The sequence below is a fragment of the Macrotis lagotis genome, chromosome 3 (genome assembly GCF_037893015.1).
Source record: "Macrotis lagotis isolate mMagLag1 chromosome 3, bilby.v1.9.chrom.fasta, whole genome shotgun sequence".
Taxonomy (NCBI): Eukaryota; Metazoa; Chordata; class Mammalia; order Peramelemorphia; family Peramelidae; genus Macrotis; species Macrotis lagotis.
Window position 1 is genome coordinate 162,561,117 of NC_133660.1, and position 24,832 is coordinate 162,585,948.

The 24,832-nt window shown below is 40.1% G+C and overlaps 1 protein-coding gene across 1 annotated transcript; it reads right to left on the bottom strand.

Annotated features, from left to right (window-relative positions):
- Positions 1-1,069: 1,069 nt before the first annotated feature.
- SRD5A3 (steroid 5 alpha-reductase 3) lies at positions 1,070-23,111 on the bottom strand. Its single transcript, XM_074229412.1, has 5 exons — positions 22,874-23,111; positions 12,174-12,316; positions 9,461-9,658; positions 5,749-5,880; positions 1,070-3,991 (listed from the first exon to the last, which is right to left on the bottom strand). The coding sequence occupies exons 1-5, from the start codon at positions 23,095-23,097 to the stop codon at positions 3,732-3,734; spliced, it is 957 nt and encodes a 318-aa protein (XP_074085513.1). The 5' UTR covers positions 23,098-23,111; the 3' UTR covers positions 1,070-3,731.
- Between the last annotated feature and the right edge of the window lie 1,721 nt (positions 23,112-24,832).

Here is a 24,832-nt window from a genome sequence, read left to right on the forward strand (position 1 = left end):
GAAGGAAGCATGGAGATGGAGATCATAATGCTGCACAGATTTCTCAAGTTTCCTGTAACTTTTCCCAGCTTCAGACAATAGATGGCTACAGCAGTTTCTCAGTAATTTGAATGTACTTCTAGAATGAGTCTCACTGGAAAATTGCTGTTTATCCACCTCGCCAACATAAACCTTACACTTATATCTCATTTTACATCTAGATAAAACAGGTGGAGGGTTAGTACTTTACCTCAGGCCACCCTCATGGTAGCCTAAGAAAAATTCAGTAGTCTCTATACCTAGACATTTATTATACAGCCTTTAAAAACAAGTCTTGCATATTGCTGAGATTGAGAACAAATCCACTCCTACTAGGTTACTTTCCCTCTAAGTTGAATATACAAACTCCAGAGAAGAGTGATGATCTTTTATATCTGAAAAGGGGTTTCCTCCAGGAACACTTCTCCACACCCTAATCTTTTTTTTTTAACCATTTCATTCTCCTAACATCATTCTAGGAAGTAGGGAGCCCTTCCTTCTCAAGAGTAAACTGTTCAAAGCTAAGAATTATGATATAATGGATATGCTGAAAGAACATTTCACTCATACATTGGAGAACTGAGATTTTTCTTTTTTTGTCTTTCTTCAAAATAAATGGGAAATATCCTTGTGGGCAACAAACATGTCCTTTGTTTCTTTTTTACTTCTCATGTCTAGCTTAGGTCAGATTAGACCATCAAAAACACAATCTGACAAGTGAGTTTTGCTTCTCTGCATAGACAAATAATGTCTGAGAATAAATGGAATTGTATTTCTGTTGTTCTAACTGAACACACACCATTGGTAAATACATTACTCATGCAAGATGTAAAGCTAAGGCAAAATTTGACTAGGCAGGTCATGAGGGCTAGAAAACTGCCACTGCCAGGTTAATATTTTATGAAGTCTTCTAACAATAAAAGAGTTTGAAATATGCTATATAATACTATTATTTTAATTTTATGGTGATTTTGGTGTTACTCAAATGTTAATAGTTATCATTCAGCTGTGCACACAGGGGTAAAAAATACACAAGAAAGAGAGGAAAAAATATGGAAAAAATCACTTTATTGCAGGATATTTATGAGCATCAGTAAACTGAATTAAATATATAATACACAATAGAACTGCTTCCCTAAGAGCTTGCTTTAATGCTTTATTGTGACTTGATGAAGAATGTAGGCCCCCAAAGACCATGCCAACAGAGTCCAAGCTCTAGTCATAACAAGCTAAAAAGGTTCCAGGAATGGATCTGGAGACAGTGTCTCTGTTGCTAAGAGATGAGCCTATCCGAGGGACAAAATGCTAGAAGGTTGACCAATGTATGCATTCTTGAGAGGGAGAAAAGAATTTATGAAACCATCTACCAAGGCTTGCATAGGGGTTGGTTTGTAATCTACATCAAGACCGCCCCCCCCCCCCAAATGAATTTTTGGATCCTTAAAGTACAGAGCATAATTAAATAGGGCTAACCAAATTGTTTATTGAAAACTGTTAGCTAAATTGTGGAGTCACATGTGACTTCTCAGTACATTTTTGGTCACTAGATAAGTTACGCAATATTATTATGAGGTAGTAGATGCTTGTCTTTTGTTTGTTTTTGTAAGGCAATGGGTTAAGTGACTTGCCCAAGGTCTCACAGCTAGGTGATTAAGTGTCTGAGGCCATATTTGAACTCAGGTCCTCCTGACTCCAGGGCCAGTGCCCATGCTTGTCTTTTGTATTGTGCAGAGGAAGTCAGAATGATCAAGTTAATCCTTAGCATTGCGGAGAAGCCAATTGGAGAATTCAAGACTTCTTGCCACTAAAACATCTCTACATGGATGAAGGATATTTATAGAACCTTCTAAGAACATGACAGTTTTCACTGTTCACAACGATCCCCAGAGTACAATGCTGACTCTGATTTTTTAAGGATTCTTCAGCCAAAGGTAACAAGTCACTGCCCAATGGTTGGTTCAGGTTTCTGCTCTGAAGAGGATTTTGCAGGAACATGTAAGAAGGCAGATTCCCATTAGTAAAGGATAATGATTTTGTGTTGCAAATATTTTACCTATAAGGGAGATGATAGGTCAGCTGCAATTTTAGGAATCTAAATGGCTTTTGCATAAACTCAAAAGAAACCATGGCTCACATCCCTTTGTTCTCTCTGTTTCTGCCATCTATACAATTGTTTCTAATCATATAATGACACGGCATACACATTCCAGAAAACATATCTGACTTGGCTGAAGTAAACACATGACTACCTCTTATGTCTGAAATACATATAATCACCAAGGGCAGTGTTTCTGTAAGATAATAAGGATAATAACTTTAGAAAGGGCCTAGTCATGCATAAACTTGATACAAGCTTAAAACCTGAAATTTGAAAAATGGTCAACAATAGCATCTGATTGATCTTCGCTTCTTATGGGAACAGAAGGTTTCTGGATTGTGCGTCATTATACTCCCAGTCAATACAAGAGGAAGAAAACAATCGTCACATCTTTGTGCTTTTAAAATAAACTCAAGATTATCATAAGGGAGCGAGATAGAAGAAATTTGACTTAGAAGTAATATCTTAACCTACAAAACAGAAAGCCTAGTGCTGTATTCTTAATACTGCACTGAATTCCAAAGGGGAAGCGGGGGGGACTGGACTATTTTTTCCTTTTTTAGGAATCATTTTCTCTTCTTTCACTTATTTCATTAATCAAAGATAATACTTCTTTTATATTTATTATTAGAAAATTTGGTAACTGAAAAAGATCCCATCTTTAAGCTATAACCTCATTTGTTATAAGCTTGACGGCAAAAGCAGAGATTTTACATGTTGAGGGCAAGTTTCTTTTCTCCTATATTAATGTGAACTTTTCTAACAAAAATATTTTTGGTCTTTCAAATCTAAGTATCAATAACTCCTTTGTAGGGAGACCAGTCAACACGTCAGCATTTGTTTATAGAGTGCTGCTTAAATGACTCAATCCAATAGAATAAGAATTTGAAGGCTCTTTACATAATGGAAAGCAACCCAGGCAAACATGAGTCAGTTGGACAATGACAATGAGAACCTCATCATAGCATAAAGTCCACAGGATCAAGCAAGTTCAAGTTGCTCCAAAAATTATTAAAAAGTTGTCATTTTAAAAAGTTTATGACTATAAAGTGGTCCCATGACATGCAACTCAAAGACAGGATTTTCAAGTTGGATTGTGAGCCAAGTAAAGCTTGTTCTTGGAGCTTTCTGAGATGGCTTGCCAAAGCAGAAGCTAGCTCAAAAAACTTGTTTTCCTTGAAACCACTGCTGGGCCTTTGTGGCGGAGCCCAGTTAGGAAGCATCAGACTGACTGGACAAACCATCCACAGCCACAGGCCATCTTATTTCTTCTTTTTTCTTCTGAAACACCTTAACATTTCTTCACCGGTGTGCTTTGGAAGTGGCCAAGAATAGTCTCATCTACTTCACTTGGCTTGTTTTCTAAGCTCTGCTTAGGACGGAACACTAGAACACTATTTCTTGACATTTCTTTCTCTCTGCTCACAAGGCTAATTTATCTATTCTGATTTTCATATAGAAATGGAAGCAAGATTTCTGAACAGTTTGTCCTGCACACCAACTCTCAGAATAAATTAATTTCCTTTCCATACCAATTATCCCATCATTTTTGCTGTTGAGAATGTAAATTCTCTTGCTCAGAACCTGAGAAGGTTTTTTTGTTTTGTTTAGACAATCAAAACAAAAATGGCACATAAGCCTTCCTATGCTTTGGATAGGAGTCGAATTTGCTCAGGTAAAATTTGTGGCTCAAAACAGCAGACAAGGCCTGGCTGAAGAGGACATATGATACCACAAGCCACCAGGTAAAATTGTAGAATCCAAAGGTGACTGCCAAGGACACATAGATCATGAGTTCTGCAAAATAATTTGGGCCAGAAACATATTCAAACCAGTCTCCAAAAGGAACTCTATAGTTAGAATGAATGACCTTTCCTGAAATGAAAAAAAAAAAGATATAGCATGAATTTTAAATGAGGGTATTTTCTGAAATGGGTTCATATTCTAGAAAACATGTAGTTAATACTTGTATCTATATTAGTCTCATCCACCTACATGTAAAATATATAATCTTGATATAATTTATTAAATATTAAAAAATATTCAGTTCAGAAAGACAAACAATAATTATAAAACAAAAAAGTTACAAAAAGTTTGTATAAAAAGAGACATAATTAGCTTTGTAACTGAAAAAGATCCCATCTTTAAGCTATAACCTCATCTGTTATAAGCTTGATGGCAAAAGCAGAGATTGTACATGTTGAGGACAAGTTTCTATAAAAGACTATTTTTTTTGAGATAAAAAATGAATTTATTAGAGGAAACAACCAATCATTTGGCAGGCCAATTCAGAAAATAAGAGTATCCTAAAATTTACAATGTAAATTATCTGGATATCTTAGGCCAAAAAGTATATTTTGACCTAAAAGTTACTTTCTGGGATAGATCATCTTGTATTTTTGCATAAAACAACAACAAAATAGAAACCAGCATTTGCAAAGTTTGCAAAATCTCTTACAAACATAATCTCATTTTACTTTTACAACAATCCTTTATAGATGAGGAAACTTATCCCAAAGGCTGATATTTAAAAAGAAGGAAAGATTTACTACTTAAAATCTTTACTGCTTAAAAAGTTGGGTAACTATAGTAGAATAAACAAAGGGCTAAAGTTTGAGAGGTTATAAATTATAATTTTTTTTTGTCCTGGCATATTTACACATAGTCTGAAGCCAAGATAGTATCTTCAAGAGTTAATAACCCACACTGGATAGACATACAAGTTTCCTGGAGAGGGGAATTAAAAACAATTACTGCCTGCCTATACATTTCAGTAGCATAAAATGCTAAATAAATGCTAAGTTAAGGCAATAAAATTCCATCATCTCCCAAGAGGATGAGCACATGAATTCAGAATTCCAAAATTTCTTCCTGACTCAATTTTGATTTTTATTAGAAAAACATAATTGATTAAGGTGGATTCTCTTCTCTTCCTTTCCCCTGATTCTAATAGGAATCAAGACAAATATTTTTAATGCTTTATGGTATGCTTCCAACAACCTAAGAGGTGGGTGGCTGGCACTATTATTATCCCCTTTCTCAGATATTAAGAACTCTGCCAAAAAGGTGGGCAATAGCACTAGCACAAAGTTTTGTTTGTTTTTATTTTAAATGTTTTTAATTATAAACTTGAGCATCCAACATGTACATTTCTGCATCTAAGGAGCAAAAAAGGGGATTGCATATGAAACTGCGAACTTGTTATATATATATATTTTAGTGTGTGTTAAATTTTAACAGGGTAGTAACAAGACTGCCCTGTTTGTATGCTCCTCTGAATTTCAATTTTTCTTCATTTTAAAAAATGTTTTATAGCTGCTCTTCTTTTGAATCTCTATTACCACCCACTAATTCTTTGTGTACCCCCCTCCAAACCCCTCCTTGAAACAAATGATTGTCAAGCAAAATAAATCAACCCATCAGTTGTGTCTGAAAAATGTTAAGAATCCTTGAATATTAAAGCTGGAGAGGGCAGAGATCATTGAGTCTAAACCCCTCATTTTACAAATTTTACAGAAAACTAAGATCCTGGGAAACTGATTTGTACTAAGTCATTTGGCTGGCTAGTGAAGAAAAGACTAATTTTCCTCTGAAGGATTGCAGTTATAGGCTGGAAATTTATTTAAGCTCACCTGAATCATCTTTCCTCATATTGGCCAGGATGACATGGCACCTGTGTTGATGGATGGATGACCAGATATACATCAACATTCCCAGGATATGGAACCAGCGTGCTTGCATCAACAGACTTTTCCCTACATAAACTGTGGGTGTGACAGTTGTCTGATTAGCACAAGGTTGTCAACATCAGAAAGACAGCATGTTTGAAAAAAGAAAAACCTTGGTGAGTTAGCTCAGGGGCAGAACTCTTACATCTATCTTATCAGTCTGATTTTCTCCTTAAGGACTTGGAAGATGCATCTGTTTGGATATGGAATGAAGAAACTCCCCTTCCCTTCAGTTCTCTAGACAAGGAATAGTTTTGCTCTCTGCTGGCTGGCAGACTTTGGAGTCCCTGGCAGAAAATCCTACACACTGTTGGTATTTTTCTCCAACAGCATGCTCTGGGGGGGGGGGGTCATGCTCTCTTTCAGAAGTGGAATTCTGCACTCTACTTAATGTTACTGGTAGTCACAATACCATGATTTGCATGGGTGTAGGGTGCATGAAGAAGTACACTGACAGGTTTGTGGTGGGAAAAACATTGAACTCTACGTCACAAAACAATTGTAATTAAATCTGTTCAAAAGCCTTATTTTAAAGGGGATTCATTCTGTTCTAATGTCAGGAAAAACAGTTTCATTAAAAAATGGAAGGTAGTCATTACTTCTGCATTCTACACAAGAAGAAAAATTAAGCAACTGATGGGAGGGGTCAGAAATGAGTTCTTTTTTAGCATGACTAATATGGACACAGGTTTAACATGATTATACATGTGCAAACAAATCTGATTGCTTGTTGTATGGAAAGGAGAAAAAATTGAACTCAAAATCTTATAAAAATGAATTCTAAAAACTTATAAAAAAAAGTTCTTCCAATAAAAAAAAAAACCCTTTCAAAAAACAGAAAACAAAAACCCAGCCACAAATTACAGATGTAAAAGTGAATAGATATCTTCAGATTGAAGGAACCCTAATCCATAGTTACAAAACTCTTATGGATTATATAATGGATCAGCAATTCTCTCATTTTATAGATGTGGAATCTAAGACCCAGAGAAGTATGATTCCCCTACATCTTACAGATAGGATTTGAATGTAATTATAGGAAAAGAATCTCCAGAGGAAAAAAAAGTTAGATTCCTGAAATAAGTCTAAAAATATGAGATGTAAAATGGCACTCTTCCTCCTAAAAGATTTATTTTACTTGGGACATGTAACCAGGTGGCTCAGGCAGCAAATGTTCCAGATGACCTTCCCATGGCAAAATGCCTCAATTAAAAGTAGGGGAACATTCATTAAATTATAATACCCTAAAGGAGTAGAGGAGGAGGTGGGACAGAAATGTGTACATAGTGGACAGATAAAGATAACAGGAGGTAGATGAGGGAAAAGGAGAGGTCCAAGTAAGATGCTCTTGGAATACTGGAACAACCACCCTAAGTGATGGCTGGCTGGGGTTGGGAAGGCTCCCTAAAGGTGATCATATTTAGCCCCGGGCTCTCTAAAGTTCATGTGGGTCCTCTTCTACCCAGAATTCTTATAAGAGAAGTTCAGAAATCAATCCAAGCAGAGAGGTATTAAAATCTGACCAACAGTACTGAGAGAGCTGAATGACATCCATTACTGTATCAAAACACAAACATGTGAAGAGTGAGCTCTCTATCAGCACTGTGCTCAGTGCTGGTGGGCCAGGAGGCTGGAAGCTGATGGCCAAAAGAATTTGGGGGAAAAAAGCAAAGCTCTTTTTAGAGAAAATCCAAAGGGAGCTGGCGTTCGCTAAGAAAAGTGCAAATCACATTAATAAAAATGTGTCCAAAAACGTTCTTCCCAATATGAAAAACAATGTATCTTAATTTAATTCAGCTAAATGAATTCAGAGTAACCTGAGTCATATCCTATCAGAGATATCTATCTGTCATTATCTTAGGAAGAAAACAAAAGCACAAAGAGAGGAAGTACAAAAATAATTTAAGAAGCCTCTCTGAAAGCCTACTTAATACCTTCTGGAGAAATTAGATATGCAAGCAGAAATCAAACTTAACCATTCTATCTAATTTTTTATAGACGACCTAAGGGTGGGAAAATATAACTAGGAGAAAATAGATTCATGTCAGAGAGAAATACAGTACTGGAATCTAGGTAGATATGATTGTAGTAAAAACTAATGTGCACTAAATTAATTAATGCTAATCAGTTTGTAGAAAATTTTGAGACTGAATACCATCTCTATGATATTTCTTTTTTTTTCCTTTTTTGGTTTTTGCAAGTTAATGGGACTAAGTGACTTGCCCAAGGTCACACAGCTAGGTAATTATTAAAGCCTGAGGCCACATTTGAACTCAGGTACTACCAACTCCAGGGCTGGTGGTCTAGCCACTGTGCCACCTGGCTGCCCCTATGATATTTCTAAAAGCAATCAATATTATCATATGAAAGTAAAAGCAGGGGGAAGCTAGGTGGCGCAGTGGCTAGAGCACCAGCCCTGGAGTCTGGAGTACCTGAGTTCAAATCCGACCTCAGACACTTAATAATTACCTAGCTGTGTGGCCTTGGGCAAGCCACTTAACCCCATTGCCTTGCAAAAAAAAAAATAGGGCGACTAGGTGGTGGCATAGTGGATAAAGCACTGGCCTTGGAGTCAGGAGTACTTGGGTTCAAATCTGATCTCAGACACTTAATAATTACCTAGCTGTGTGGCCTTGGGCAAGCCATTTAACCCCATTTGCCTTGCAAAAACCTTAAAAAAAAGAAAAGAAAAGAAAAAGAAAGTAAAAGCATATGTGGCAACCAATAAACTTTTGAGGGAATGTACCTTCTCGGGATCTACCTTGGGTGCTTGTTGGGAAGTGTTAAGACAACGCTTATGGTGGCATTTAAAAATTAAAACACACAATCTCACTTTTCTTCTAAATCAGTGGTTCTTAACTCTTTTTGTATTATGGACCCTTTTGGCAGTGTGAAGATTGTGGTCTCCTCAGGATAATGTTTTTAAAGAATTGAGGAAAATTCTTAATTTCAGTTATAAGTTAATGAAAATAAAGATGTAATTTTTCCCCTTTCCAAGTTCATGGACTTTCAGAAATCTGTTGGATCTCTAGAATTTATGGATCAATGATCAAGAACCTCTGGCTCTAAATAAAAGGAATGTTAAAAAAAATGTTAGTATGCTATTTCAGTTTCAATTTCATACTACTCTTTTCCTCCTTTCTCTGGCCCTCCCATTTAAAGTGCTTGTTATTTGTGGTGGGCAGAAGATGCTAAGTTAGCAGTTCAGTGGTATTCTTATAGGAGAGGGGAATGTTTTCTTATTTGCCATAGGATTAAGGGGTTTTTCTCCTGTAAATCTGGATTTGAATAAACTATACCCATGAGGAGAAGTCAAGAGCCACAATATGGCAGTGGTGGGGCCAGGGTCAGGTGGCCACAGTTCTGTGGCAAGGGCTTTATCTGGCACCTCAGTCAGATCTCACCTATGCTCCCTGAGGACCCTTCGCTCATCCAAGAAGCAAAACCATATTCAGGCACTCATTTCTGGGCTTATCGTTAACTTTCCCATTAGAGCACAAGCTCCTCACATCCAAATTTTTAAATACCCATGATGGCATCTTGCCCCAAACTTAAATCATCAATGAATTCCAGAAAACTAAAGCCAAAAAATGGACAGATCAGAGGAAGCACTCACCATTCTTCCCATCAATTGGCACTTGACTCAAAACAGTTAGGCCAATAATAATATAATAACAGATTCCAAAGCAGTAATGAAGCAAGTGAATCACGCTCTTGGAGAAGACGCTGATGAAGAGGCACTCGATGAGTCTTCTGATACTATGGAGCCACATAAACACCAGAACCAAGAAGGCTGACAGCGCAAGCTCATTCCCTTCAAAGAAAAGCACAACATGCTCAGGAGGCTTCTCTCTGGGGATTAACTCTCAAAGCTTATTTCCAGTGTTAAACCCAGAACTGTACAAACTTGGAATTAAAGATAGTTTAGTACTAGTTTTAATAGCTCTGTTTGGCTTAAAGAATCTTGAGTACAAGCCCTCATTTTTACAGACATATAATTACCAATGTCCAGAAGTCTTTTTCACGATATCATCATTGGTTAATCAAGTGGCAGTCCTTGTCCCCTGATACCTCCTTGAAGTGGCTAGGTGGCTCAGAGGAGAGTCAGAGTCTAATACGTTAGATTGAAATCTAACTAAGGAATTATTCTAAACATTCTATCACAGCTCTGCTTTAGATACTTTCTGAGCTATATGGAAAGCAAGCTTGCTCAGATAAAAATGAAAGACAAGAAAAGTTATTTAGGAGCAAAGTTTCATCCTTTGAAGGTTCCTACGTGTTGGAAGGCCAAGTTCTGTCAGTGCTTCCTGGCCCTTTCTGGAAGACAGGACTGGCTTTGGAAGGTAGAAAAGGCTAATTACATACAACAGATGCAGATGAAGTCCTCTCTATCTTAGTCCAGTCTATGGGGGGACAGGGAAGAGGAGCAGTCATTGCAAGAGAAAACAAGGAAGAGGTCTATAGAGACATGTTCTGAACCAGAAAGGGACACTGAACTAAAAACAAAACCCAAAGCATGAAAATTGTTTCATGTGACAACCCTGCCCTGGACCCTCTCCTCCTCTCCCTCCAAGGGCACACACCTCACCAAGCCACCAACACCCAGGTTGGGATTCTTGAGGAATGGTCAAAAGTGGAAATCTGCACTCTTTCTAATGGTAAGGTCCAGCATAATTCAATGAAGTCCTGAAAAATGCTAGTTTAAATGAGCAGATGTGGAATCTTCTCTCCTTTCAAGGAGGAGAATGAGCTTGACTTATCCTTCCTAAGCCTCCTCCTTGGTAACAAGGTCTCCTGGCTTGGCAGCCCCAAATTCTTGTTTCTGGGAAAGGTGTGAGAGGGTTGAGCAGATGGGGGCAGAAGCGATTTTCATGGCTGTGGTTCATTTGGGTTTAGATCAGATGTTTTTCCCCTTCTATGACATCTTCATTTTTAAAAGTTAAGCTGAAGAGGAGATTATTTTGTAATTGTCTTAAAATAAATAGCCAAAGGGTGATTACTATTTTACCATAACCTTACTGTATAATATATTTTGTTTTTTCCTCCCAGAGTTTTATATCAAGTTTTCTAACATATGCTTGTCATAGTCTTTAGACTTTTTGCTGATTATTTTGCGATAGTCTTGAGACTTTTTGCTGATTATTTTGTGACTATGTTTTCTGGAAAGTGATGTTTCAAAGTAACATTTAAGGACAGGGCAACCTTTTTTCTTCTTTTCAAAAATGGATACTCTCAAAAAAATTTGATACACTCATTGATGTATGGATCCCAGAAGATGATCCAGATTGCATCCCTTTACTGCCTTACAAGCTACATACAGAGAGACCAGGGTACTTTACCAGTCTCAAAGTCAAGGAGAGCAAGTTCTAAATCTTGGTTCCAACAAAAGGAGAAGTCATTTATTCCTCTCAATAACTTTCATTTTTTCCCTCTCTTTTTTTCCTTCTAAACAAGACTTGTAATAATAAAATAATTTGGCTGTTATTGTTTAGTCATTTTCTGTCATGTATGACTTTTCATGACCCATTTGGGGTTTTCTTAGCAAAGATATTAGAGTGGTTTGCCATTTCTTGTTCCAGCTCATTTTACAGATGAGGAAACTGAGGTAAACAGGATGAAGTAGAAACAGGATCCCATAGCTAGTATGTATCTGAGGCCATATTTGACCTCAGGTCTTCATTAATTGCTATAATCATCATCATCATCATCATAATCATAACACTAAGATTTTCAAAGCACTTTATATATGCTCCTACTCACACAAAAAATTTATGAGCCAGGTGCTGGTCCATTGTCATTTTTTTAATTGTTTTTTGAATTTTACAATTTTTCCTCCAATCTTGCTTCCCTTCCCCCACCCCCACAGAAGGCAGTCTGATTGATAGTCTTTACATTGTTTACAAAAGTTATTCATTTATTTATTTGGTTTTTGCAAGGCAATGGGATTAAGTGGCTTGCCCAAGGCCATACAGCTAAGTAATTATTAAGTTTCTGTGGATGGATTTGAACTCAGGTACTCCTGACTCTAGGGTCAGTGCTCTATCCACCGTGCCACCCAGCTGTCCCTGGTCCCTCTTACAGATGATGAAACCAGAGCTGATCTGTCCAGGGTCTTGTAGCCTATGGGTATCTGAGGCAAGATGCAATCCTACATCTTCCTACTTCCAAATCTAGCAGAGTGTGCCATCTAGAGCAAATGATAAAACACTTTCTAAGTCACCAGGCTAGGATAAGGATTGATATTTTTACTCTCTCTATAAAGAGCTAACTTGATATTATTAAAACAGGATGGATGTTTGGAATCAGGCTGGGGGGGGGGGGTAGTTTACCTTGCACTTGTGAGGCCCCAATTTTTCTGAGCAGTTCCTGAAGCCACACTGGAAATGGTGTTCCTAGGAACAGGGCTTGGATAAGACACAGAAGCAAGAAGCCATTCCACACCACTGAAATGATATAGAAATGGCAAAACCACCTGCAGAAACAACAGAAACTTAGTATAAGTCAAGGGGGTGTAAACTAGTCAGCCTGAAGGAAGTCTAATGCTTTTTATGACTTCAATTCTTTCAGAAAGCTGTTGCAAATTTACTCTTAGAATGAGGCCTCTGTGGACTGACTTCCAAAGTTTAACAAGAACATTTAGATGGAGGTTCAACTAGAAACATTTCTTATTTCTCAATGACTCCCTAGCCTGGGTTCACATGCCAAAGACAGTCACAAGAAAGGATTTCTACACACTTCAATCCTAAGGTACATGATGATTTCCAAAGATTTGGTAATACTGTACCTCAAATAAACCCTCAAAACCCACACCCTTTGTGGCAGATTAACATTATTTTTTTGGGGGGGGTTGCCTTGCAACCGGGGTTAAGTGACTTGCCCAAGGTCACATAGCTAGGTAATAATTAATAAGTGTCTAAGATCAAATTTGAACTCAGATCCTCCTGTCTCTGGGGCAAGTGCTATATTCACTATGCCACTTAGCTGTCTCATTAACATTACTTTTCTTGAGTAGGTATGTGCAACCTGGGGGACCCATTTGTTCTGTAGGTTGGCATGGCATTCATGAATTGGTGCTGAATTAGGTAAGAGGCCCTTGAAGGTTTTTTGGATGGGTGATTGGGCCCAGAAGAGATAAAAGTTTGGATACCCCTCAACTAGAGAGATTAAATTATTCTGCTTGGATAATTAGCTCTAGGTGTTTTACCTGAAGGTAGCTAAGTGTTGCAGAAGTTAAGAGGGCTGGGCCTAGAGTTGGGAGGACTCATCTTCCTTAGTTCAAATCTAACCTTAGACACTTACTAGCTGTGTGACACTGGGCAAGTCACTTCACCCTATTTGCCTCAGTTTCCTCATCTGTAAAATGAGCTGGAAAAAGAAATGGCAAATCTTTCCAGTATGTCTGCTGAGAAAACCCCAAATGGGGTCATGAAGAGTCAGAGACAACTGAAAATAACTGAACAGAAATAATGAAATTCCCAAGAAATACACACATCCTGCCCCCAAGTTCAGTACACTCAGATTTAAGTGACACATAGGGAGCATGGTTTAGAGTATCAGAAAGCTAGTCCTGGAGTCAGAAAGACCTTAGTTCAAGTCCAGTCTCTGCTGCTTTGTTGTTCAGTCATGTCTGACTCTTCATGATCAGGCCAAGACTGTCTATGGGATTTTCTTGGCAAAGATGTTGGCATGATTGCCATTTCCTTCTCCAATGGAAAAGACAAATAGGGTGAAATGACTTGCTCAGGGTCACACAACTAGTAAGTGCCTGAGGCTGGATCTGAACTCAGGTCTTCCTGACTCCAGGCCAGCTTTCAACCCACTGAATTATCTAGCTGCCTTCCACTCAGATATTTAACTTGCTCAGAAATCCTGGGCAAGTCTCTAAGACTAGGTAGGATTCAAAGAGGGATTTAGAGGACAGTCAGTACAGATCAGATCCTTACAGATAAGGAAACTGAGGCCCAGAGGGGTTTTATGACTTACTCAAAGTTACACATAAATGTCTCAGGCAGAATTTGAACGCAGGTCCTCCTCCTGACACCAAAGCCAGCATTCTGGCACTCTAAGAGGCTATCCAGGAGTAGACATTTGCAGATCTGCATTGCTAGAAGGAGAGTCCTAACCAGAAACTCCCTAGGTGGATGAAATTCTAATTCTAGTCCCTCTAAAAACACCCCACAGATAAGAAGTAATCAGCAAACATTCATTAGGAGCTTGTGCTAAGAGTGTGCCAAGCCTTACAAACATAAAGAAAAGTTAGAAACATAAAGCAAAAAAGGAAAAAGATCATTTCCCAAGAAGTCAATTATTTCAAATTGCCTCCTTTGTAGTCTGGAATAAGAATATTTTATTTTCCCCTTCCCCACCTTCTAACTCCCCTGGTAGAAATTAAGTGCATGTGTGATATACATATCTACACATACATAGACAAAAACAACTACAATCACACACACACACACACACACACATACACACACAAACACAAATGGTTATACTATGCTTATTTCCCTTTGTCCTCTGTTTCTCTGAAGGTGGATAGCATCTTCCTTCATGGGTCCAAAACATTACATTTTTTTTCTAAATGCATCAGCTCATCATTTCCTCTACCACAGCAACATTCCAATATTATCTAATTATCTAACTATTTTAAATAGTTTGAAATAATATTTATTAATATGGGTGACATATGGTGTAGTTTTCCTATTTTTTTGATTAAATCTATTTTGGCTTTAATTTTATCTGAGATCATGATTATTATCCTATTTTTTTACACAATAACTTCTACTCCTGATCTTTAATCTATATGTGTTTATTTCTCATTTTTATTGTATTTCCTGAAAGCAACATATTGTTAAACTCAAATTTTTAATGTGTTATTTGTTTCCATGTTATGGGTAAATTCATCCAATTCACATTCTGTGGTATAAGATTTTTAAACACAGAATAGTCATTTATGGATCAAGGCAGCCTTATATCAACATACTGCAGTTGTTCCTAATCTCTACTGCCAACCAGTAGTACCAATAAAAAAAGAATTGATTTTCATCATATTCTCCCAAATTCATTTTTTTGAGGTAATCAGGGTTAAGTGACTTGTCTAGGGTCACACAGTTAGTAAGTGACTGAGGCAAGATTTGAATTTAGGTTCTTCTGATTTTAGGGCTTTCCACTGCACCCACCTAGCTGTTCTTCCCAGATACTTTTTTTTTTAATATACACAAATGTGGGGTAGCACCCCATGCTGCCTGCCCCCTTAGATTTCACCCTCTTTCTTCTTTCCTGTAGCAGATCAGATTTGTTTCAGGAATCCTGGTTCTTCCCATCACCCTCTCCTATGCCCTCTTTTTTTTCACATTCCCATAGGACATTCAAGAATGTTATGCACACAATGCAAGTTTTATAAGTGTTGTTAAAATGTCTGAATTAATAGTTTGCCTCAATCAGTAAAGTTCTGGTGTTAGTTAATGCTAAAATAATATAATAGTAAGTCCCAAATAGGAGAAAGATGGCTTACAGACCTCTGTGCTGTACTATACATAGAATTTGAAATTCCAAGCTCTACCTTTATTTGTAGATTTTTAAAACACCTGAATATAAGAAGGTGCCAGGCTATCTTTATAGCAATGACTTGAGTCAATTGATTTCATTCATATCCTCTTCTGATGTTTCCTGCTTTTACGACCTTCTGCAAATTGCTCTGCCCCTCTGGGTTTCAATTTCCTTACATGTAAAATGAGGAAGGTTGCCCTAGATGAACTCTGAGGCCCCCTCTAGCTATTAAGCAGTTATGGGAGTTCAAAGTTTAAAGAACAAAACAAAAACCACACCCAAAGAAAATCATGGCAGAATCAGCTTTCTAGGTCCTTCAGCACACATCTGGAAGGTGGGTGTTTCAAAACCATATGATCAAACTGCTTCATATGCATATATATAAAACTGACTTCTCCAGAAATTACTATAAGGCGATGGTATTTTAGGAAGTCAAATCTCTGTCTGCTAAAAGGAAATCTGAAAATGTAATGAAGATTTTAACTTATTGGAGCTTAATTTTCAAACTGTTTTGATACTCAGAAGAATAAAACATTCAAAGCAGTCAATGTGCTGCATGAAGTTGGGGGAAAGGTGACTTTCGAACCTGCCAGTAACAATTAATATTAACAGTAAATTTTCTGAGAAAAAAAGTAACTAGGACAAAGTCTACCAGATACTATGTGGGAAGATGATAACTATCAAAGTCTCTTCTGCCTTAATCCTTATCTCAAAAATATTTAAAGATCTCATGTCTCACCCTCTACCTAAATACTCATCTTTTCACGCTAAAGAACCACACACTAGTCTTCCAACTCATCTTCATATGATTTGATCTTTGAATACTGGGCCTTTTCATGTAGCGTAAGAACTTTACAGGCATTTTCTACAGGTACACTGCCATAGGACCCTGGGCCCTTTCTGCACAAGGAGGCTAGAGGAAGGAACAGAGTAAGAAACCTTGTAGAATGGGGAGAAATTTTTTTTTTTTTGATAGGTCACTTCTTTTGTCACTTCTCTGTGAGATGAGAGGAATGGACCTTTGGATCTGGAAGGTCCCTTTCCAGATCCAAATCTAGTCCCTTGAATTAAACAATATTACTCTAATTCAGGCAATTGAAATTATTACTTCATGTCAATGCACTCTGGAGAACACTCAGGATATTACTTTTCTGTCCCAAAGCTGTTACACTGAACCACAATACCATTTGACCTCACATACCACCAGTCAGTAAAGTCATTGATTGCCTACTATGTGATAAGCAAGCAAGTTTAAGGACAAAAGACAGGTTCTAGGAGCTACAATGGAGGAAATTGCAGTTATTATTCAGCTGTGTCCCACTCTTCAAGATCCCAAGGACCACAGCACATCTTGCTGTCCGTGGGGTTTTCTCAGCAAAGATACCAGAGGGGTTTACCATTTCCTTCTCTTGTGGATTATGGCAAACAAAGTGTTTGAGGTTACATTTGAACTCAGGTCTTTCTGTTTCAGAGACAGAGCTGCCATCCACGAAAAAGAAGGAAGTGTGGGGAGAGGTTGAGTAAAAAGTTCTGGGATGATGAAATCCAGAAGAAAGTAGTGAGAAAAGCTTACAGACAGCTGCGTTGGGGTCCTTCTTAGGGAGGATCTGGGAAAAGCTACTCTGCTCTTCTCCCTCCAATCAGAGAGGGAGGGGTTCCAGGGCTAAGGCTACTAAATAGGTAGAAGTTCGGAGCTGATCAAGATCTGGCTATTGTGGGGCATTGCAGTGACTCAAGAACTAATCATAGGATTGTATGAAGATATATTTAGAGTTGGAAGGAACCTCAAAGATCACTTAGTTCCCTCATTTTACAGATAGGAAAATGGAAACAAAGAGAAATTAAGTAATTTAGCCAAAGTAAGCAGTGTTTTTTCCACTATAGCATAGATGGTCTTGGTCATTTTTCAGGCTGGTCTAACACTCTGTGATCTCACTGGGGTTTTCTTGACAAAGTACTTTTCTAGCTCATTTACAGATGAGGAAATTGAGGCACACAGGTGAAGTGAGAATCACAATGATCACACAGTAAGAGTCTTAAGGTTAGGGGCAGCTAGGTGGCACAGTGGATAGAACACTGGCCCTGAACCCAAGAAGACTTGAGTTCAAAAACTGGTCTCAGACACATAATAATTGTGACCTTGGGCAAGTCATTTAACTCCATTGCCTTAAATAAATAAATTTTTAGAAAGAGTCTAAGATTGCATTCAAACTCAGGGCTTCCTGACTCTAGCCTGGCACTTTCTCCACTAAGGCATCTAGCTGCCTTACTACCACATTGCCCCCAACAATAAGATGGGTTTCTAGGTGGTTCAGTAGTTAAGAGCATTGTCCTAGAATCAGGAAGATCCCAAGTCTGCCTCAGATTCTCACAAGCTGTGTAACCCCAGGCAAGTCACTCTGGCTGCCTTAGTTTTCTCAACTGTAAAGGTAGAGGGAATAAGAGCCTACCTCTCAGGTTGTTGCAAGAATCAAAGAGGTCTTCTTTTGACTCTTTTAATTGGATTGTGAGCTCCTTGAGCCCAGAGACTCAATTTGATCTCTTTTCCTATCTCCAGCACTTGGAACATTATAATAGGTGGTTAATAAATGTTTAATGATTGATTAACTGCTCGCACACGATAGGTGTTTTATAAATATTTGTTCCTTTCCCTTTCAAGTTCTCCTTCCTGCCAGAAAGAATTGCATTTCATTTATGTTCTCTTGAGATGACAAATGATGGACTCATGGAGAGTTATGGAGTTCAACCCTAGTTTTACAGATAAAAAACTGAGGCCTAGTCAGTAGAAGTGACTCATCCATATGGCAGATCAGGCAAGAGACTCTGGACCTTTGAGTCCAAATCCTACTTTTTTTTTTTTTTTTGCAAGGCAAATGGGGTTAAGTGCCTTGCTCAAGGCCACACAGCTAGGTTATTATTAAGTGTCTGAGACCACATTTGAACTCAGGTACTCTTGACTCCAGGGCTGGTGCTCTATCCACTGCCCCCCAAATCCTACTCTTTTCAATAAAATACCTACCTTTCCCTTTGGTTTTTAATTTTTAAAAATAATTTAGAGGGAATACAATGTAATCCATTGGGGGTTTTCAACATATTCCAACTTCTTTCTCAATAAGAACTATGGTTAACACACCTTTCATTGTTTAACTGGATCTGCTCCATTATCTTTACTGACAATGCAAAAAGAAATATATTGTTTAGACTTAGAAAAAACAATAGCTAAGACTTATTATGGAAGGTTCCGCCCCAAAACTCTGGAGGAAGTCCTCCAGTATTATTTCTTAATTTAGTGGAAAGACAAGAAGTTTCTAGAAGTCCAAAGAGAACCAATTGTTAATAATAAGAATGAATAAGGGAAAGTCACAAAGTTCTTGGACAAAAGAATCATTTAACTTATAGGCCTCAGAGTTAGATCACACCATTTCTAGGATGTCTCAATTTTTTTCTATTAGCCTTATGAGTAGTAACAGTTGTTTCCTGAATCAGGGTAGGATCCAGAGAATCTGGTATGTCAATGAAGGAAAAGTTTGGAATTTCATTAGCATGGGACACTCCCTCCCCTGCCCAGAGTTACAACATTATTGTCAAAAGATGATTGTGAAGGTGGGTCTTCTTGGTGTCCAGTTCATTTTATCCACTGTGCCATGTCAAATACATATCACCAGAATAAGAGAGAATTCCTAGTTAGGAGATTCTCTGGCATACATAAAGTGTAAACATGCTGGCTTTTTGATGGGCATGATCACAGAAAGTTAAGATGAATATGCCTGCACTTTATTAGGTCTACATTCTACATTCTCTTTTTCTCATCAGAAAAACTGATATTTATCATCTATCTGTCTGTCTATCTGACTATCAGATTTAGAGGTACAAGGGACCTTGGGTGCCATCTGGTCTAATCTCATTTTGTAGATGAGGGCAGGTAACTTGCTTAAAGTCATCTAGGTAGTCTTGTAGATGGCAAAACTACAAATAGTCTCAATTACTGTGACAAAGTTCTGGGCTCATTTCACATGCTCCTGTACTGCTCCTCCACCTGTCAGAACATAGAAATTATTTACTTCTCAAAAGTCAAGTTGTATTTAGCCTTTCTGACATGAAGTTAGAATAGGCTGCTTTGGGATTTTGCTTTTTTTGGCATCAAAATGATTCCACATTCTTATCTAAATGCCAAATATAAATATATTCTCAGCTGTGCCTCAGCATTCAAATTTTTTAAAAACTGAAAGCATACACCAAACCATTCCCCTTCAAATCTTGACTTAATGAACTGCTCCTCAGCCCTGATTTAGCTTCCTAGCAAACCGATTTTTATCCTTCAAGAAAACCATTAGCTGTTCACACCTCCTATCTTTTGGGATATATTGAAAACTGATAGTGCAAATGGTGACAGTGATATTTTGTGGAAGAGATTGAAGTCCCGTACTTTCAGAAAAAAACGACCCAAATGTGTTGTCTCTTAACCAGTCCACTCTCGCAGTTAATAGAAGTCAAATCTACTTGATATGGGTTAACTTAGCAATGTGATGCCAGACCTGAGAGGGTGTTTAATATGGAAAGTTTGCCCTTTAGATTGAAACAGAACCCATGGCTAAGAAGGTCATGGTGACCAGGGTCTAAATCCTATAGGAAAAAAAAAACATTTAATATAATCTTGATGTGGATTGGGGGGATTTTCATCACATGTGGGTTCTCTTTACCTAAATTTTAAGTTACTTCACTTTGTACTCCACTGCCCAGGAGTCCTGCTATCGACAGAGAGTCAAGAAGACCTGGCCTCAAATCTGGTCTCAGATCTTACTGTGTGACCCTGGGCAAGTCTCTTAATCTCTTTATCTCAGTTTCCTTAGCTGTAAAATCGAATTTATCTGTCAAACCTATAGCATAATATCTTACAAACAAGTACTTAATAAAATGCTAGTCCCCTCTTCCCTTCCCTATTATTTGCTAGCTTCAGAGACTCCCTGCCCCCCAAGTCTTGTCACTTGCCCAGCCAGTACCATACCCAGCTCCAAAACAGTTTTCACATCAATAATGCCACAGCATCAGGAATAGGTGTGTCAGCTGACTAACTACTGTTGTTATGGAAGAGGACAGGTGATCACAGGGATTTAATTGAGGTAATGCTGTAAAAAGATATTTTCTTCTCTGTAGGTCCATTGGCCAGATATGGATCAACACAACTGGAGATGGCCTTGAATGCACTGGAAGACCTTGGCCTTTTTAATCTAGGTCTTTAACAGGTCTCAGTTTAACCAAGGCAGTTCCATTCAGTGATTAAAGTTAATTAAGAAAGAAATGAAGCATAGTTCAAAATAGTAAATAAATCTAGAAGGGGAAGACCTTTAGGATTTCTATTCAAAACAGAAACAATTGCTATTTACATTCACTCTGGACAAAAACAATGACCAAATGAGTTTAGCCTGAGACCTATAGTTGGAAGGTAGGTCAGACAACATCAACAACTTCCCTTCTATTCATCATCCCTGTAATTACTTTCAACCAAAACATTCTCCTCTGGTCTCCCTACCTTTGCATCTCTCCCACAGAATGTTTTAATAGAACAGTTTATACAATAACCATCTTAGAAAGGAAACTTGAAAAACAAATTAATCATAACTCACAATTTTAGGGAATTTTACAATAGGGAAGAACCAAGCCCATCTCCTTGTTTTATGTCCTTTAGAAAACAATGACATCAGGCAGGTGATGCCATAACACTCAGGTGGATTAGATTTGAATGAGGGGCTGCTGTGCTTAGTCACCAGTCTCACTTTCTCTTCTAGACTCATCTGGATCCAGGTGTCAGATAAGAATTAGAACAACTGGGGGGCAGCTAGGTGGTGCAGTGGATAGAGCACTGGCCCTGGAGTCAGGAGTACCTGAGTTCAAATCCAGCTTCAGACTCTTATTAACCTAGCTGTGTGACCTTGGGCAAATCACTTCACCCCATTGCCTTGCAAAAACCTTAAAAAAAAGAATTATTACAACTTGTGATGGCCCTGGATGTGGGGCAATCAGGGTTAAATGACATTGCTCAAGGTCACACAACTGGTGTCAAGTGTCTGAGGCTGGATTTTGAAAGGGAGGGTGGCTCTATCCACTGTACCACCTAGCTACCCACTACCTGAAAGAGATGATGGACTCAAGGAGAGGAAGGAGATAAACATATTTTTTATATATGACTGACATGGGGAAAATTTACTTTTCTTGACTAAATTTGTCATCAGTTTTACTTTTCTTTTTCCTCAGTTGGGAGGGCCATTAACTGAAAATATCAAATTTAAAAGTTCCTGGAATGCTAGTACTGTTTCTTCTTTCAAAGCACAATACCTACCTGACAACAACAGCTTTTTCATTCACTCATCTAAACACACAGAGACGGGTATGAATAAAGAAGGGCTTTAGGAGACTGAGAATCGAAAAAGACTTTAAGTATTAATTTGTTGACTCAGAGCTGGATGATGATAATAATAATGATGATATAATGATACGATGCCAAGAGAGATGGGGGAGGGGAGGCTGTTAAGAAAAGACTTTCCCACTATGATGGACTAGGGACAGTCTTAATCCAAAGGAAAAACTATACAGAACAAAACATACCAGGGTTCATTTTTTTTTTCAGTTTTTTTGCAAGGCAGTGGGGTTAAGTGGCTTGCCCAAGGGCCACACAACTAGATAATCATTAAGTGTCTGAGGCTGGATTTGAACTTGGTTACTCCTGACTCCAGGGCTTGTGCCCTATCCACTGCCCACCCAACTTTAGTTCTGATTCTAATGACTAATATGCAATTATTAAAAATGAGCATACATTCTGAGTTCAAATCTGACCTCAGACACTTAATAATTACCTAGCTGTCAGGGAGGCTAGGTGACTTAGTGGATAGAGCATCGGACCTGGAGTCAGAAGGACCTGGGTTCAAATCCGATCTGAGACACTTAATAATTATCTAGCTGTCAGGGAGGCTTGGTGACTTAGTGAGTAGCCCACTGGCCCTGGAGTCAGGAGGACCTGGGTTCAAATCCGACCTCAGACACTTAATGATTACCTAGCTGTGTGTCCTTGGGCAGGCCACTTAACTCCATTTGCCTTGCAAAAAAAATCTAAATGTAAATAAAAATAAAAAATAAAAAAATAGATGAGCCTGGGTCAGATAAGTCGCTGTAATGGGGAGAGGGAGAGAAATGTGGAGCTCAACAGACTCAGGAGGATGACGATTTGCATGAAATTGGTTAAAATAAAACATCCAGAAAGGAAAAAAAAGCCTTTCCTTTCCTACTCAAAGCCATGGCCTAAGTCGCGCGTCCCAGGGGGGCCCGGGCCGGGGCCCAGGCCCAGGCCCCGGGGCGGGGCGGGGCTGGGCGGCCCAGCTTTCCTGCAGGGCCCCGCCCGGGCCGGGCCCCGCGGTTCCAGCACGCCTGGCCTCTGCCGCCCCCTGCAGGCCGCGGGGACGCGCCGGGCGGAGCCCAGGGTAGTTACCTCTTGGGGACGTCGAAGACCTCCAAGAAGGCCGGGCGCCGCCCCGCGCCCCGGGTTTTCCCGTAGCGGATCAGATCGTGGAGGACGGGGTGGGAGAGGCCGGGCGCCGCGGTGTGCAGCAGCAGCGCCAGGAGGAAGGCGGAGGCCAGGATCAGCCACAGCGCGCCCAGGGGAGTGAGGCGCAGCGGCCCCGCGCCGGCCCAGGGCGCCACGGCCAGCGCCATCGCGGCCCGCCCGGGCCGCCCGCAGTTCCGCCCGCAGCCCCGCCCCGCCGCCCGGCCCGGCCCGCCCACCCGCAGCCCCGCCCCGCCCTCCCGCAGCCCCGCCCCGCCGGCCCGCAGTCCCGCACGCAGTCCCGCCCGGCCCGCCCGGCCCGCCCGCAGCCCCGTCCGCAGCCCCGCCCGCAGCCCCGCCCTCCCGCAGTCCCGCCCCGCCGGCCCGCAGCCCCGCCCGCAGCCCCGCCCTCCCGCAGTCCCGCCCCGCCGGCCCGCAGTCCCGCCCGCAGTCCCGCCGCGCGGGGCGGAGACCCGGAGCGACGGCCCCCGCCCTCCCCGGGATCCTGCGGCTTTGGGAGGCGGAGCCGGGGCACAAGCCACCGGGGGCGACGCGCTCCGACGGGGCCGGCCCGGCCTGGGCGAACGGGTTCCGATCCGGAGCAGAGACCTTGTCCGCGGGCTCCGAGCATCTCCAAACGGGTGGGGATGCAGACGCGCAGCTTCCCGCCTCGTGGGGGCCACAAAGAAGTCCAAAACCCACAGACTCCTCCCGTATAAATTAGGGCCGTGGGGAGGGAGGGCAGCCCGGGGGGGCGTGGGGTAAGAATCCACCTAACAAATACAGATGGGCCGCTGGGTGGTGCGGAGTCAGGAGTCCCAGGGTTCAAATCCGCCCTCAGACACTTCATAATGACCCAGCTGTGTGGCCTTGGGCAAGCCACTTAGCCCCATTGCCTTGCAAAAAAAAAAATTAAAAAAATAACAATCCATCAAAAAAGAAGATACTGGGGCAGCAGTCAGTTGCCGAAGTAGAGCACCAGCCCTGTAATCGGGAGTACCTGAGTTCAAATGTGACCTCAGACACTTAATAATGACCTAGCTGTGTGACCTTGGGCAAGCCACTTAACTCTATTTGCCTTGTAAAAACTAAAAAAAAAAATTACATGGCCTAAGGCCTTCCCCTCCTCCTTCCTATCTTCCTTCTGAAGTAGGGGAAACACAGAGAACTGTGAAGGTAGAACTTCCATGGAGATGTTTTGGGGCTGATGCTGGGGAAGATGAGGAGAATTTGATTGTAACAAAGAATTTTGGTGGAGATGTAAATTGACTCTTGAGATGTAAATTGACTTAAGTAGAGAATTATGATTGTAACAGAAATAATTATAATCTTCCTCATTCTTAAAGTATCATTGTTTAATATAAAATTTGTATCGGGATCTCTTTGGGTTTTACTCTCTACCTAATTCCTGGTGGAGTATAGGGGAAGGGAGTTCACATTTTGCAAGACATAAAAACCTGAGCTGGACTCCAGTTTAGGGCCCACAATCTTCTCTGACAATGACCCAGCCAAGGCTGCTTGGCTGTTCTTCTCTCTCTCTCTCTCTCTCTCTCTCTCTCCCTTCCTACGTCTTTTTTTTCCATAGGTTTTTGCAAGGCAGTGGGGTTAAGCGGCTTGCCCAAGGCCACACAGCTAGGTAATTTTTTTAAGTGTCTGAGACCATATTTGAACTCAGGTACTCCTGACTCCACTGCACCACCTAGCCACTCCTATCTTGTAACCTTTTTTTTTTAAGGTTTTTGCAAGGCAAATTGGGTTAAGTGGCTTGCCCAAGGCCACACACACAGCTAGGTCATTATTAAGTGTCTCAGACCGGATTTGAACCCAGATACTCCTGACTCCAAGGCCAGTGCTTTATCCACTATGCCACCTAGCCGCCCCCTTGTAACCTTTTTAATAAATTTT

What these genes read in the sequence shown, in the direction of transcription:
- SRD5A3 (XM_074229412.1), bottom strand. Translation starts at nt 23,097, where the DNA reads ATGGCGCTGGCCGTGGCGCCCTGGGCCGGCGCGGGGCCGCTGCGCCTC. An exon ending in GCCAATTGATGGGAAGAATG is followed by an intron (nt 5,881 to 9,460) that starts GTGAGTGCTTCC and finishes TCACACCCACAG; the next exon opens with TTTATGTAGGGAAAAGTCTG. An exon ending in TATGAGGAAAGATGATTCAG is followed by an intron (nt 3,992 to 5,748) that starts GTGAGCTTAAAT and finishes TTTTCATTTCAG; the next exon opens with GAAAGGTCATTCATTCTAAC.